Here is a 16964-nt window from a genome sequence, read left to right as displayed (position 1 = left end):
TATTTTTAAGTATTTAAAAAAAAATTTTTTTTAGGATACTATGCTTCCTGATAAAGTTCCCTTGGCCTCTGGAATTAAAATAGCCCCACATCATCACATAGCCTTCACCATACCTAGAGATTGGCATGGTTTTATTTCAGTTAGCCTAAAAGCTAGTTTGATTTGCATTGAGAGATGATCTTATGGAAAGTACCCCATGCCAATCTCTAGGTATATATAGTAAATATAGTAGACAATAGATAATCCCGACACGGAGGCGCCGGCACGTGAACTGGAGCTCATCTCATAAATGAACCGAAACTCAGCATATACGGTGGCCTACTTGCCTCACAGACCTGAGACATATATAGAAAGCTTATGTAATCTGTATGAAATGTGTATTTCTCTCTGGCGCCTTCACTACGGCGAAGATCACAAGTCAGCATCGTCAACTTCATCTTTGCAGCCGACACGGACACAGAAAACACTTGTTTATTAATAAACAATTAAAATGTATCCTTGCTATATTTGACATATTCATAATCATTACTTTTGCCGGTTCTTTGTGACAGCTTTTAGATGGTTTATTGGCAGCCCCACCCTTACATGTTACATGAAACCGCACCACCGCATCAGCACTGAAAACATGGAGATTTTTTTCTTTTTGGGGGCATTTTGTTTGTGTTCAGTCTTTATCAGTTGTCTTTAGGTTAATTCAGTTAAAACAGTTTTTCAGTTGTTTTCAGTAATTTTGTCAGGGCTAGGCTACAGGAGCAGAATCTGTACTCTCGCGGCTGTAGACGGTAATGTTTTCTCTTGGTTCATGTCAGTCAGTATGACTTAATTTTGATATACAAGTCGCACCTGACTATAAGTCACAGAACCAGCCAAACTATTAAAAAAAGTGTGACTTATAGTCCGGAAAATACGGTATCAAATGTAAACACATGAATCGGATATGGGGCAAGAACGTGTAAACGGATGGTCATATAGGCAACAAATCAGATTTGGGCATCAGGACCTGCAGTGTAAATGAGGCTTGCTTGTCCCACATACTTGAGTATCTGCAATGAGCAGTTTGGATCCTTCAGTTTGCCAGAGAGCAGCTTGACTCCTGGGTGATTGTAGCTCAGGTCCAGCTCTCTCAGGTGTGATGGGTTTAAACTCAGAGCTGAACACACATAACCACAGCCTTCCTCTGTCACCATACAGCCAGACAACCTACAGACACACAGTCAGACCATCTTCATACACACATCAACATTATGACCAGCAGACTGTAAATAATCTCTTATATATTATTAAATACCTCAGAATCTGCAGCTGACAGTGTGGCCTCTTCAGTCCTTCAGAAATAATCTTCACTCCTGAATCCTGCAGGTCATTGTTCGTCAGGTCCAGCTCTCTCAGGTGTGAGGGGTTTGAACTCAGAGCTGAAGACACATAACCACAGCCTTCCTCTGTCACCATACAGCCAGACAACCTACACACACACACACACACACACACACACACACACACAGACATTATGAACAGTAGACTGTAAATTATCTCTCATACCCCTTTTCCACCAAGGCAGAGCTGGTGCTGGTTCGGAGCCAGAGCCTAGTTTCAAATCGGTTCTTTGTTTTTCCACCGCCAAAGCACCAGCTCCGAACCAGTAAAACTGGTTCTTAAGTAGCACCAAATCATTGCAGGGTCTAGAACGGAGCCAAGGAAGAACCGCTTGCGTCAGAGGCTGGGGGCGGGGTTACCGTGGCCAACAAGACTGAAGAGAAACTTGTGACCGCCATTTTTAAATAGCAGCTAGTCGAGCTAATAGCAGCTCGATTATAATATCCGTCTATGTAAGTTACGGCGAGCTGCACGAACGCGTTGGATTCGCCGTGTTTGGATGCCGATTTATTTTCGCAAACCCATGAGCATCCATAGTAACGCAACGTCTATTATTGTTGATGCCTTGTTCGAGATGCATCGGAGCAGCGTGGACCGATCAGAGCTGCGGGAGTGTTTGGAGATCATACGACTCCTTGTGCTTTTTGATCGCTTTCGCAGTGCTTTGATTTCATGTGCTGATCGTTCTGCGAGAAGCCGATGCATGACTCGAACAAGTCTGGTGTGTTTGTGTTTGGCGCTGCCGCACGCGCGTTGCTGAGCAACATGATACGTATGCAGTGACGTAAGATATAGCTCTGTTGTGGCTCTCTGGCCGGTGGAAACGCAAACGGGTTCTTAGTAAGCTCGTCAGTCGAACCAACTCCGAACTGGCAATAGCTCTAGCTCTGAACCAGCACCCGGTTCTTGTTGGTGGAAAAGGGGTATCATAGATAATCTTATCTCAGATTAGATTGGAACAATCAGAATAATATCCAGATCCATCTGACTTCTGACCTATAATGCTGCCTGAATCATAATCATACACTGTTCGTTCGCTGGCTGGAGGAGAACTGCCCCCCCGACTGAGCCTGGTTTCTCTCAAGGTTTTCTTCTCCATTCGGCCCTGATGGAGTTTTGGTTTCTTGCCACTGTCGCCTTTTTTCACCTTTGTTGCCATTGGCGTTTGGCTTGCTTAATTGGGGACTAGTGTTGTCACGGTACCAACATTTCAGTATTCGGTACCAATACCAGTGCAAATCCACGGTTCTCTGTACCAATTTCGGTACCAAAGCTTAATTTAGATTAAATTTACATATAATAAAGTGTATATCACGGTTACAAATATGGAAACTGTAGTATTAAAAACACTTTACAATAAGATTATATTTGTTAGATAACATTAGATAAAATGACTTAACAATAAACAATGTAAGGGATAATCCACGGCTAGCCATGCATTAAAGGATTTTAATGCACGACGTAGAGGCGAAGAACCACCCGACGCGAAGCGGAGGGTGGTTGCCTCTACGAAGTGCATTAAAATTCTTTAATGCATGGCTAGCCGTGGATTATCCCGCTTATACCTTGGTTATTTGCCAAGTTAAAAATAAGTTAAAGCTGTAACTGATGTTTACAGTGTAATTTTTTAACAGACGTGTAAAAATGACGGTTATTTCTTAAGTTAAGGCTCGTCAGTTCTTGCACTCCGTCCGCTTTAAATAAAGTAGAGCCATCGGATTGCTTTTATTTGAATGAATTCACATTTATTTAAATTCATTATTAAAAGAGAGAGACAGAGAACTGAAGGAGAAGGAACAGAGAGAGAGAGAGAGAGATGCGTGCGCGAGTTACCTGTGTGCGTCGATCTCTTCTTTAAAGTCTAGCACCTACAGTCCCCTCATTGCTTAAGCATATAGCTAACTTAATGATTCTTTAATGGATTTATTACAATTATTTATGAATGACAGGCAACACTGATACAAATTAAACGATATTCAAAAATCATCCATTGAGCCTACCTAAACGTTTCCATATGCGTCTCTCACTCTGCTTGCAAGTGTATCTGTGTTACTATGGTTACCAATGTAGCGGATTAATTTCGAACTGTAATCAAACTGACTGGAACTACCTGTGCATTAAACGGTTTTACTCCACACCTTCCAGCCAATCAGAATCGAGTATTTAAACAGCCCATGGTATAAAGTTATATACTGTCGCAATTATTCTCCTTGGGGTTAATTTTTTTTCTTATCCAGAACCGGTAGTGTTTTTGAAAAAATACTGGAACCGTGCGAAATTCCTAAGTTTCGGTTCCGAAAACGGTTCTGGTGCGCTGTGTGGGCGAAGTGCTGGGAGCTTATCCTTTAATAGCGACGTCTCACCTCATATTAAAATAGTAATGAATGCACTGAAAAGCCCTCGCGCTACTCAAATACGTTTTGCGTCAGGTATCAACGCAGAGAGAGAGAGCGAGCGTAGAGCTGCACGATTAAGTTAATCTTTAAAAGATCTCGATTCAAACACCCACGCGATCTTATTCCTAAATTACAAAAACCTCCCTGAACATTCAAATCTGTTTGCGCTGTTGTTGACCCAGAGAGAGCAGTTGTCAATATGAAACAGCTTTACAATCACACAGTAGCCTATTGATATTTCTGTTACAAATATTCAAATGATCACAGAAGTACTAAAAGTTTATAATTCGAGTATAAACTGATGTCTACGGTAGCAACCAAAATAGAGTAAATCACCTTTTGAAAGTTGATTTTGCGCGCTGTTTGAGTGCTGGATGGAGAATGACTGACAGCCGCAGCGGAGGGAAGCACTTACTTGAATTTAACGACTTCAATATTAATCATTAAATCACTTTATCACATTAAACTGTGGAGTGGCTTTAGAACACTTATAATATAGTGCACGAAAAGTTGACGGTTCTTTACAACCGTCTTGTTTGGCTTTTGTGAGGCTTAACAATAACACAGAATAGTATACGCACAATATCAGATTTGGATGCCGATAGTGAGTATCGGATCAGCGCATCTCTATTCGAAACTGCTATTAAGTATTTAAATTAATTTGTGTACACTCATAATAAACCAGAACACTGTGGCTTTGTAAAATAAACAAACAGGATGTGTTTTCTGTCGTCTCGGTTTCCTTCCCGTCAACTAGTTTGTGGAGCGCTTCAAAGAAATAAACCAAACTCAGCAGAATACTGTCACACAGCTTTTCCTTTCTTTTGTTAATCTGTTAATTATTGAAGTCAAATATATTTAGCATATTTATTCCTTTTATACAGCCCTATAGACTATGACTTTATGAAAACAAATTATTATTTTAATTTTAAATGTAACTCCATTCTCCTTAAATCATCCTGGCGACCCAGAGTTTGGAAACCTGTGCTCTAGGGAACTGAGTTTGGCTCCCCTAGTATAAGTGAACCTCAGGGAATATAATAATAATGTAAAAACTAGTAGTGGGCATAGATTAATTTTTTTAATCTAGATTAATCTCACTGTAATCTTGGAATTAATCTAGATTAATCTCACTGTAATCTTGGAATTAATCTAGATTAATCTCACTGTAATCTTGGAATTAATCTAGATTAATCTCACTGTAATCTTAGAATTAATCTAGATTAATCTTGATTAAAATGGCTCATTTGAATTCTGCCGAAGGCATTCAGAATATGTGCTACCCAAATAACGACTAAAAGGCTGTTTACACCGGGCCACTTCATGCGTTTTCTCAGATCGTGAAGAGACCAGGTGTAAATGTCCTCCGAAACGCATTCGAGACAGATTTGAATCCGATCGCTCACACCACTTCAGGAGGAGGTCTGGGCCGCACTCCAGACCATCTGGACAAGTGTAAATGCATCTGGTTGTTGAAACCACATATGTAAATTGTACTTCTCCCAAAAATGCTAAAAAAAATAAATGTGTGAGAGCGTGTTATAGGCTATATGTAATGTTATAGCCAGATATGACGACGCTACTGAACACGCATCACCGCAGATGAGCAGCTGAGCATCTATTCATTAAGCCAACGTGCAAACTATCGCAAATCAAAGTGAAAGTAAGTCACAGACGCTTAACACACAATCATCATCATTAAAAGTAGAGAAACGAAATGATCTTCCAGGGCTGTTGCCGCTCTCTCTTATTGCGGTCTTTGATTTTGAAATTTTAGCTGATGATCAATAAAATGCAGCTCATATCTGTTGCTTTCGGTAACGTGCATTAAATCTGCATATAGCGGTAATTGAATAGCGATCTGAGAATCTGAGAAATAAATTTTCCCTGAAGCAAACCCGGCGGCTTCATAGCTGCATCCATGTTAGCACGTCACGTTTGATGTGGTCATTTCACAGTAGGCATACACACAGGTTCGAAGCCCCCTACAGTGCAATTCGGCTATACATCCGCGCTAAAATATCAAGGTGAAAGTCATCATAGCTTGCGTAGTATAGACCCAGCTCCCAACCCAACTTTGAGAATAGATTAACGGCGATATTTTTTTTACCGCCCGATAAGAGTCTCACGTTAACGCAGCTTATACTACAGGGCCGTATAATTATAATTATATTAAATTATTATACGTTAATAACTGTAATAACGGAAAATAGGATACAATTCATAACAAGAAAAAGCATTTAGCCCCATGCGCTTGATCTGCAATCTTCAATGTCTAGCTTCACAATCAATGGAAACATGCAGTTTAATTTTAATAAATAAAGTATATTCCTATCTATAATCAATAGAAAATTAAACTGAATATAGGCTAAATAAATGGATAGTCCTGCAGCACAGATTTTTATTGCAGATAATATAACAAATAAATTATTATTGATAGGCCTTACTTGTTAAAAGGCTTTTTGTTTCATTTAATTGGCTAGTCTACTGTCATCTGTCAATAATAGAAACAAAAGAATGAACGAATTAATTAAAACGAATTGAATAAATAAATAATAATAATATTGACGCACATGCTTTTCTGTCTCATTATTGCAACATCTCTCTCTAATAACTGCATAATTTCTAAATCGCTGGTAGCCCTTCGGGCAGGCACTCTTCAGATTTTGGTAGCCCGAAATTAATTTTACTAGCCCATATAAAAAGACTACAATTTTTTATGTAGAATATTGGTTAGGAGTCAAAACAATGAATCAAAAACTTTTTCAAAACACAAATATCAACAAATATGCATCTGGTTCTAACTGAACTGAAATGTGTGTGACCAGTGTGGATCATGAATCAGTCTGTGTCTGTGGCTATGATAAAAAAAAAAAAATTAACTCTTTAGTTTTAGTTTAGGGTCTAATACTCACTATTAACTTGTTTCATTAACATGCAGATGGCAGGGTTTTTTCCATCACTGAGGTCCCGAGTGTGAGATATGCTAGTTAGGGGGGTTCGGGGGCACCCCCGAGAAAATTCTTATTTCTCTGATCTACATATGTGCATTTTAAGATGTTTTGAAAACAAAAAAATTGGATAACAATAGCTTTAAAACCATGTCAGTGGGCAGCTGATTATTTTTCTCTCCTCATCAGCATCACACTCCTATTCTCTTAGTTTTTCTCTTGCTCTGTCTCTTCCCCTCCTAAAGCTGAGCTTTGACTGATAGAGGCTTTACATTTTTGTCTGTCAGTGAAGAAAGTAAACAAAGGGTCAACTGATTTATGAATCATTTTCTCAGATGCATTAATTTACTGAAAGCTACTAGGAAAGCTAACCTTAGGTAGCCTAACTAAGTTAAATTAATTTACAATATGTACACATTCATTATTGATCTTATTCCTAATACAGGGCCATAGACAGGGCTTTATAATCAAAGAGGTCCTACATTTACATTTACATTTATTCATTTAGCTGACGCTTTTATCCAAAGCGACTTACAATTGCTATATATGTCAGAGGTCGCACGCCTCTGGAGCAACTAGGGGTTAAGTGTCGTGCTCAGGGACACATTGGTGTCTCACAGTGGATTCGAACCCGGGTCTCTCACACCAAAGGCATGTGTCTTATCCATCAACCTACAAATTGTATATTAATTCTCAACATGTACACATTCATTATTAATCTTGTGCCTATGATGAAAACGGCTTTGTTAATGCTAATGTCCCCTCACAATGACAGTAAACTAATTAGTCACATTACATAGGCCTATTTTCAGTTCAAAATGGCGAAATTCGACAAAAGTATATTCATTTGCCTGATTATTTTTGTCATTCGTTTCACATTCATAACCTAAAAAAACTGTCAAATATGAAATGTTTAGTTTAGCTACTTACATCTTATCTCGCACTTGACCGTGAACTGAAGCGTCGAGTCGCTCTTGTGAACATAAAGCATGAATATTCTGACATTGACGAGCACCACAGACCAATGAGTGACAGACCAATGAGACTCAGATGAACACACACACACACACACACACACACACACACCGTCCTCTGTTTCTGACGTGCGCTCTGCTCGGCGCCGCTGCGGATTGAAGATGAAGAGCGCGCTGGATCTGATTATAACGAGACTGAAGCGAACACTATTTCAGATAGCCCGTCGGGCAGGCCGGTTATGCATTTTGGTAGCCCGACTGGAAAACACAATAGCCCCGGGACGTCGGGCAGGCGATTTTGCGAGCCCTGAGCTGTAGTACTCCGCTTCGCGTCGTGACCGCATTACCACCTCGGGTGTGCATTATTTTTCTAATAATTCAACGGCCTGTCGTCAATTATTCCTTACATGTTAACGCCGATAACGGCCCACCACTAGTAAAAACTCCATGTCATGACCCCTGTAAAGATGTAAGATGCATTATTAAAAGGATTCTTTAGCTATTAATGATTAAACACTCACAGAGCTTTTCTGCATTTGACCACAGCTGGTACCAGTCTTCTTCTCCCCTCATCTGATGTGTTGTATTTCATGGGGTTCAGCTCATCCAGCGCCTCCTCTGAGATCTGAAGCATGTAGGAGATTGTAGAGCAGTGAGACGGAGAGAGTTTCTCCTCTGAGTGTTTGTCTGATTTCACAAACTCCTGAATCTCTCTGGACAGAGTCTGATCTTTCACTTCCAGCAGACAGAGGAACAGATTGATGGACTGATCAGCTGAGAGATCATCATCACCTGTATCTTTGATCTGGTCTTTAATGAACTGTGTGGTTCTCCTGATGCTCTCTGAGCTGTTCTCTGTGTGTGTCAGTAGATCCTGTAAGAGTCTCTGATTGGACTCCAGTGAGACGCCCAGCAGGAACCGCAGGAACAGATCCAGCCGTCCATTCTCACTCCTGAGGGCTTTATCTACTGCTGATCTTAGTAGATCATACAGAGAGACTTCATCAGACCTAAATTCATCCAGAAGCTGCAGTGGTTCCTTGTTCTTCATTAAATAGCAGTAAAACTCATAGAAAGCAGCGAGAAACTCCTGAACGCTCAGATGAATGAAGCTGTAGACTTTCCTCTGATGAATCACAGATTCCTGCTTAAAGATCTCAGTGCAAATCCCAGAATGCACTGAGGCGTCAGTGACGTCTATGCCGCTCTCAATCAGGTCCTCCTCATAGAACATCACATTGCCCTTCATCAGCTGATGGAAAGCCACTCCAGCAAGTTTCACAATCACTTCTCTGTTGGACTGCAGGAGTTTCTCTGGATCTCTCTCTTCATACTTCTGATTCCTCATGTTGATCTGAATCAGCAGGAAGTGGATGTACATTTCAGTCAGAGTTTGAGGGATTTCTGCACTCAGATCTTCTTCCAGGAGCTTCTGAACCACAGTGGAGGAGATCCAGCAGAAGACGGGTATGTGGCACATGATGTGGAGGCTTCTTGCTCTTCTGATGTGGGAGATGATTCTGCTGGCTTGATGCTCGTCACTGATTCTCTTCCTGAAATATTCCTCCTTCTGAGGCTCATTGAATCCCTGAATCTCTGTCAGACGGTTGATGTATTTGGAGGGGATCTGATTGGCTGCTGCTGGTCTGGAGGTGATCCAGATGAGAGCTGAGGGAAGCAGATCTCCTTTCATGAGCTTTGACATCAACACACCCACTGATGAAGTCTCAGTCACATCAGAAACTTCCTGAGCGTCTGAAAACCTCAGTGTGATTCTGCTTTCATCCAGACCATCAAAGATGAACACAACTTTACACTCCTCATAAATCTCTGAGTCCAGATCTTGAAGTTCAGGATGAAAGTCCAGCAGAAGTCTGTGAAGACTGTACTGATGATCTCGGATCAAGTTCAGCTCACGAAATGGAAGCACAAACATGAAATCTACATCCTGATTGTCTTTTCCCTCGGCCCAGTCCAGAATGAACTTCTGCACAGAGACGGTTTTCCCGATTCCAGCGATGCCTTTAGTGAGAACAGTCTTGATCTGCTCTTTCTCCTGGCGTCCTGGTTCAGGAGAGGCTTTAAAGATGTCATTGCAGTGGATTGGAGTGTCTTGTGAGTGTTGTGTTCTGGCTGTTTTCTCCATCTGTAAAACCTCATGTTCTTCATTCACTCCTTCTCTCTCTCCCTCTATGATGTAGAGCTGTGTGTAGATCCTGTTCAGGAGGGTTTCATTCCCTTGGAGTTTAAGTCCCTCAAATAATCTCTCATACTTGTTCTTCATGCTGGCTTTGTGTCTGTGTTTGACTCTCTGTAGTTCATCATTCACTGGTTGAGGAGAATCCTGGTCTCCAGTCTGATCATCTCTGAATGGTGACAAAATACACACATAAAACATGTTTGTGAATAAAACATGCAAGGAACAGCAACACATTAATGAACATTGTCAGTTTAACAGATTCTCCTTATAAACAACACTCAGGGTTTCTCCTGGCTCAAAACGAGGTGGTAAAATCCTGATCATGTACTTTAAAAGTAAGATAATAAAATTAGTATTTTCCGTAGACCATCATAAAGCCGACTGTGTTTCCCACAGTATGTTAGTGGGTGGAGGTCGGTACCTCTAGGGGGGTCAGGGGTCATGCCCCCCCCGGAAGAACATTTTGTACATTTTAAAGATAAATTAATTAATCTGGTGCACTTTGAGTCTCCTGAATCCGCTGTTAAAAATAAATAATCCGCCCGCCAACCGCCCAAAATATGATATTCTCTGATTTAGAAATCTGCATCTGATCATCACAGTTATTCAGATTCTCAGTGTTAAGCATGATGATATGGACACACATCACACTGAAGTAGGCTGATTTAAAATTAACATTTATTTAAAATAAAAGTTCTTCTTTTGGCAAAATTACATTTCCTTAATAACCTAAACAGAGGCTTTACTCCCTTCAAACTTAAATTGTCAATGTTTCATTAAATCACTGTTGGGAAACACTCTTATGGGAATATATTTTTTTACCTTTATAAAGGGCATTTTTTCCTAGTTTTATTAAATGTATGCCCCATCTTTCATTTCAAATTCTTCAATTTGATGAATACATTCAATTAGAATAAGACACTAGGCTGTTAACAATCAAAACGTAGGGAAACACGGCAAGACATTTATATTATTATCAACTATAGGCTATCAATCGCCACTTACATTAAATGAAATAAAGTCAGAATCATCCTCGTGTTTTTGGTGATTCCCTTGTTATTTTTTATTTTATTTTTTGATATTGCCGTTTTAATCAGGGCATTTGTCCGGTTGGGCAAGTACAATTCTCTCTCACTTGTCCCTTCAAAACAAAAACACCACGTGTCCCGGACAAGCGTTAATGTCGAGCCCTGATGTGTTTTCCTTGACTGGTTTTCCCTGAAGAGAATTACGCTGTTGAAAACGAAAGTAAAAGAGTGACGCGTGTTCATTGTGTTTCACCGTGATGAGAGTTCCGTGTCTTTATTAAACTCTTGGCCGCCCGACCCGCGGATGATGACGACCCGCGCAGCGCTATCGGCAAACTATACGGTTTGAGAACGGACACCGGCCGGGAACCCGCCGCAACAGAAGCGTCACGCTGGGAAAGTGTATCTGATCATGTGACTGTCTGTCGAGTTTAGTCGAGAGCCGGAGGCGGCACGATATTTGACGGAGGCCGCCTCGTAATTCTCATGCAGGAAAAACCCTGAACATTTAATACAATAAAGTACAACATATTTTCAGGAATATATTTTGTTATGTTGAAGTTGTGGTCTCTTAGTTTCCTGTTCTAGTTGGGGTTTAAAATAGATTTATTTTTAAAATGAATTAAATTATATTTTATTTATTTCTTAAATTATTCTTTGTTAACACTAGTTTAAAAAATACAACCGATCATTGTTAGTTCACATTAGCTCAGGTCCATTAAATAATAGAGTTACAACTTTTGATTTTAATAATGTATTAATTAGTAAATACTGAAATTAACATGAACTAAGATTAATAACTGCTTTAAAAGTATTGTTCATTGTCCATTTATGTTAACTAATGAATTAACTGATGAATTCTTATTGTAAAGTGTGACTGAATAATAATAAAGAATCTGAATAATAATAAAGAATGTTTTAGGTCTGATTAAAATGTAAAAATGATTAAGTTTGAAAATAAATATCCTATTAAATCTTTAAGCGTGTCAGTATTTGGTGCTGTGATGAACACTACTGTGAATACACACGTGTGAATGGCAGCCAGCTTTGAGTACAGGGTTACCAGGGTAACGGCTGCATTTCTGCGGCTGCATCAGCGCCATCTACTGTCAGAAAGTGGAAGTGCATTTACGTCTCCTTCCCTCGTTCCGCCATGCGCTTCTCATGCGTGTTGGTGTTGTTCACATCAGAGAGCTCATTCTTATTGTAAAGCGAGACTGAATAATAATAATAAAGAATCTGAACGATTTCAGTCAATATCTAGGGCATGTTTTAGGTCAGATTAAAATTTTAAATTGATTGATTAAATTGAAAATAAATATCCTATTAAATCTTTAAGCATGTCAGTATTTGGTGCTGTGATGAACACTATTCATTATTGTGATGTATATCGTATTGCTGTATATCTGCACGTCTAATTGCACACGTGACTCAGTGAGTTCATTTCTGTTTTTTAGTTTAGCGTAAATATAATAAATATAATAAATATAATATTTTGATATTACAAAAACCAATATCCCATAATTGACAAAATAACTCAAATGAACACTATTGTCCTCTGTAGAGCCACTTTATACCTGTAATAATAACATGTGACTTATGCACAGATTCAACTTCGCCACATGACTTATAGTCAGGCCAGGAAAGCCATTACAGTGTTTTCTGCGAAAATAGTCTTAGGTCTAGGTCACGTTTATCCTCACCTGAGGTCAGAGGTCACTGGTTCATCACTGAGGTCAGAGGTCACTGGTTTATCGCTGAGGTCAGAGGTCACTGGTTTATCACTGAGGTTAGGAGGAAGATAAGGAATGGATCGGTCACTCTTCAGAGACACACAGCTGGGTTCTGGAGATGAAGATCTCTTCCACTTCCTGGAGATACTAAGAAAAGATATGATAATTTATACACATCTTTACACTGGATTAAATGTAAATGATTAGTTCAGATGATCTGTGGTGTTGTGTGAGTCGGTCTATTGTGTCCAGCACTGGATTGTGTCTCACCTGGGGTCAGAGGTCACTGAGTCCATCTCCAGGATTTGTGGGATTATTCATAGATCTGTGACTCTTCAGAGACTCACTGCTGGGTTCTGGAGACGCTGCACTCGTTCTCAGAGACTCGCATCTTCCCTTTATATGGAGACACTGAGAGCATTACATTTATATCACATTCAGCAGCTTTAATTCACAGAGGTTTACAGTGTGTTCAAGATTATTTTCAGCACATGTTCCTGCGATGGAAGAGAGCGGGGGGGCGTCCTCCATATTAGTTTACAGTCTATGGTCCCAGTAGGCCTGTGACCTTTTGTTGTCTTAGCCCATTACTATTGTCATTACTGTCATATAAATTGTTGTCTGGCATCTTACAAATAGATAAAAAATAAATAAATGAATATAAAAGTATACTTTAGAAATAAAAAATAATATCATAATATAAATATAAAATTATATTGTAATATATTATAATATAAAAAGTATTACACATATCTACTCTCACAATCCATATCAACTGCACTTTGTGACCATAAATGACTGTGGTAGAAATGACATTTCTGTATTTGTTTGTGAAAAAAGGAAGATAGCTTCACTGATTAGCTCTGAATTAATACTTAGCATTTCATGTGTGCAAAATACTCTTATTTAACTTAACATGTCTAGTACTGACACCAATACTGTGTGACAGCTATATGTATCTTATAAAAATGTTCATTGATAGTGGTCTCACATTAAATACTATAATGTATTTTTATTATTTTACTAGTGCTTAGTTCAGGTAAATTAATAGTTACTAGTCATATTTTTAAACTGTATTATCATTGCTGAAGTTAAAAAGTCTGGTTGTGTAACAAGTAGAAAACAGTGATTTTGACACCTATAAAGAGGATGAAAAGTATGAAAAAAAATCATAATGGAAAGGTAGTAAAAAATCAGAAAATGTAAAAAAGTAGTAAACAAATGAAAAGTGGTTTTACTGTTAGTTTCACAAAGTCAAAAAGAATATTATTAAATATTAAAATAATAATAATAGTAATAGTAATACAATGAGAATTTTCACATAGGTGAAATAAAAACAATAAATTGGGCATTAATGTATCATATTATCTAGTCGGGCTTCTTCCTTTAAATATCACAATCCAGACACTTTAATTGGAGAGTATAGATTTTCTGTAGCGATCAGAAATACATCAGTGTGTCATAATCAATCTTCACTAAAGCTGATCGTCTGTGAGTCGACGCCTGGCCTTCAGGAGACCGGAAGTGCTCAGGTTTACATGTTTACTTTCCACCTCTGTATATTTCAGATTGTGAAGAATCTGTAAATGAATCTCAACTAAAAGCAGAATCCCTAGAGCTCGATATCATGATAATCCTGAAGATGAACTTGTTCACTTTCACATGCGGCAAGTATAAACAAAACGCTTGAAGATCGAGTTTAATATGATAGCGACGCGAAAACATTGTACAATAATATGGCATGGTATCTGAAACAGATAAATGAACTTACCGTGATGTGATAACTATATATGTTTCAAGACTTCTGAAGGTGAATTTACATTTCCTCAGGATCTTCTTTACTTTCGGTTTCTGAATGCGCATGCGCAGAGGGCTCAGATATCAACGATAAACCCATAACTATAGGCTATGTTTCAAGACTTCTGAAGGTGAATATTTCCTAGGATCTTTACTTTCCGTTACTTTCCGTTTCTGTGAAAGCGCATGCGCAGAGAGCTCAGATATCAACGATAAATCCCAACCATCCCAACCATCTCTCTTCTTCCTCATTCAGTGTTCTGGCGGGTTTAGTTCTGTCGTGAAGGATGTTTAGCGCCTCCTACTGTATACTGGAGTGTGTGACATCATGACTTCCTCAATCTCTAAGCTCAGAAATGCTGTAATAATGGCGTTAGACTTCTCTTTACATCTGTAAATATCATCAAGCTGGTTTTGTCATTTATGAAGCAAACAGTTTGATCATCTGAGAGATTTCCAGGGGTCTGTGATTATAAGAGCAGAAGTTTCATTAATTACTGCCTTTTCCTCAGTTTTACTCACTTAGTTTCTCATTAAAGGAGCTGTATGTAAGAAATGTATTTAACTAACTCCCAATTATTACTAAAAAAGCGTTCATTACAGCTTTCTACAATAATGCTTAACAAAATATGTCATTTTAAGCTTAATGGTAGATATAAGACAGATATTTAACGTCAGTATGATGGTTTAATAAGTGCTTACAGAGAGCTTAGTCTTTATATATATATATAGCCTTACAGTCAGTTAGCACAACTGCAAGATCCACTCACATTAGCATCACAAGCACAAGTGTGAACGGGCCTGTGGATTTAAGCCAGAAACCCGATGAAGGACCAAGACGCCCTCTCCGCACACACCCAGCCCAGATGTTGGACACCAGCGAAGAAGAAGCTTCCAGAGTTAAGTTTGTTTCTTCACTCCCTTACAAAACTAACCTACAGGAATCCTGCAGGAATTGTCACTTGTGTTGGATGCTCCTGCATGTTTCTGTTGTACTGAAGGGTTCATTCTAGAACATGTAGGAATGTCCTGCACACACTGCGCTGTTCAGCACAAGCGAAACATCGTACAGGAATTATACACTAAAATCCTGCAGGACTGCCGTGCACCTCACGCAGAAACAAAACGCTTGCTTACAGGAGTTTTCCCTGTAAATGAAAAATAAATAAATTAAACATAAATATAAAAAAACCTACAGGTTGTGGATTCAGGAGAGGCTTCGTCTAGACTAGAGAATAAAACTCTGATAGTTGCTGTAGTTGTATTCATGCAATTTTTATTTAATTAGATTCAAGTACATTTCATGGGTCTATTTTTTATATATTATGCTCTGGCTGTTGGCAGCAATGAGACAAAACAATGAGTCTTAACAAGTAAATTAATAAAATTAAGAGTAAGAATAGATAGGCAAGTATAAAAATAATTAACCATTTCTCTAAATCATTTCAAAATTATGCATTTATGCAAACATCCACGACATGTCAACATTCAAGAGATATGAGTCTGTATACTGTACACTTTTGCCTTTTATAACATGAAGATGCAAATCCAGCTATTTTGTTTTTAATCCAACTCCCATCTATATGGTTGGATGCAAACACAATTATTTGCGAGACCTGGTAGGTCCTTGAGGTAGACACAGGTTGAATGTATGTCTGTGCATTTGATAAGTTCAACTGAGTCAATCCCTCTTTCTTTTAAAATGCTTGTTGCTGTTATCCCTGATTCTCTGTCTTTGCTGATGTCTTTACTTGTTGTTTTCATAACCTCAATGAAGGCATGACCCTCTCCTTGCGCATTGCCTACCTCTATAAATGATCGTACTAATGCGACAGGCCCATGTTTGGTGTGAACAGCATGGTTGATTCTTTTAGATAAAGATTTTGCTCCTTTTGAATGAATTCGCTTGCCATTAACCACTGTGAATAAAAACTGAAAGCTTTATTTGCACTGAAACCTGACTCTTGAAGGAGATGAGACTCTCTTGGGCTTGGCTGTCGTACATGTGGGCATCCAAGAAACATCACGCTAGAACCACCAATACACTTTGTCACAATCCCAACATGTTGTAAAATAAGAGAAAGTGTCTGTATTCCGAAGCTTTCCAATATTTACGCAAAGAAATTGAACGGGGTGGTCTTGTTATACTTGTAGATGGTTTAATGGCAAGAAACCTTCTTTCAATTTGCTCGATTTCTCTTCCAATGGACCAAGGCTCTGTATGGTATTTGGAGTCAAACCATAGGGTAGTCAGCTGGCGACAAACACCAAGTAATATGCCATGCATGTAATCATATGCAAATCCAGAAACCATATTAAAACACATCAGCAGCATTAGAGGAGATGGACCTTTTACACCATTTATGCATGTTCCAGAATCAACAGCTTGGTGTGTTTTTGTGCGATCTCAGCTCTGGCTCTGTTGACTGCAAAGGATACACCCTTGTAAACCCATTACCCTTTTCTACAACTTCACCCTTCTGATAACACCAGTTACAACCATGCTCTCCA

The 16964-nt window shown here is 39.0% G+C and overlaps 1 protein-coding gene across 3 annotated transcripts; it reads right to left on the bottom strand.

Moving 5' to 3' along the window:
* Nucleotides 1–322: 322 nt before the first annotated feature.
* On the bottom strand, nt 323–14555 carry LOC311286255 (NLR family CARD domain-containing protein 3-like; the record flags this gene model as incomplete). Of its 3 annotated transcripts, none has more annotated exons than XM_084402384.1 (6): nt 14428–14555; nt 12927–13052; nt 12627–12803; nt 8217–10061; nt 1289–1462; nt 323–1200 (listed from the first exon to the last, which is right to left on the bottom strand). In XM_084402384.1, the coding sequence occupies exons 2-6, from the start codon at nt 12950–12952 to the stop codon at nt 981–983; spliced, it is 2442 nt and encodes an 813-aa protein (XP_084258510.1). In that variant the 5' UTR covers nt 12953–13052; nt 14428–14555. The 3 variants fall into 3 exon arrangements, with proteins under 3 accessions (XP_084258510.1, XP_084258511.1, XP_084258512.1); XM_084402385.1 differs by having other exon boundaries at nt 12627–12794; XM_084402386.1 differs by lacking the exons at nt 323–1200; nt 1289–1462 and having other exon boundaries at nt 8213–10061.
* Nucleotides 14556–16964: the final 2409 nt, after the last annotated feature.

This window comes from Rutilus rutilus (genome assembly GCF_951802725.1).
Source record: "Rutilus rutilus genome assembly, chromosome: 2".
Classification (NCBI taxonomy): Eukaryota; Metazoa; Chordata; class Actinopteri; order Cypriniformes; family Leuciscidae; genus Rutilus; species Rutilus rutilus.
This window is presented reverse-complemented; position numbering and strand designations above follow the sequence as displayed.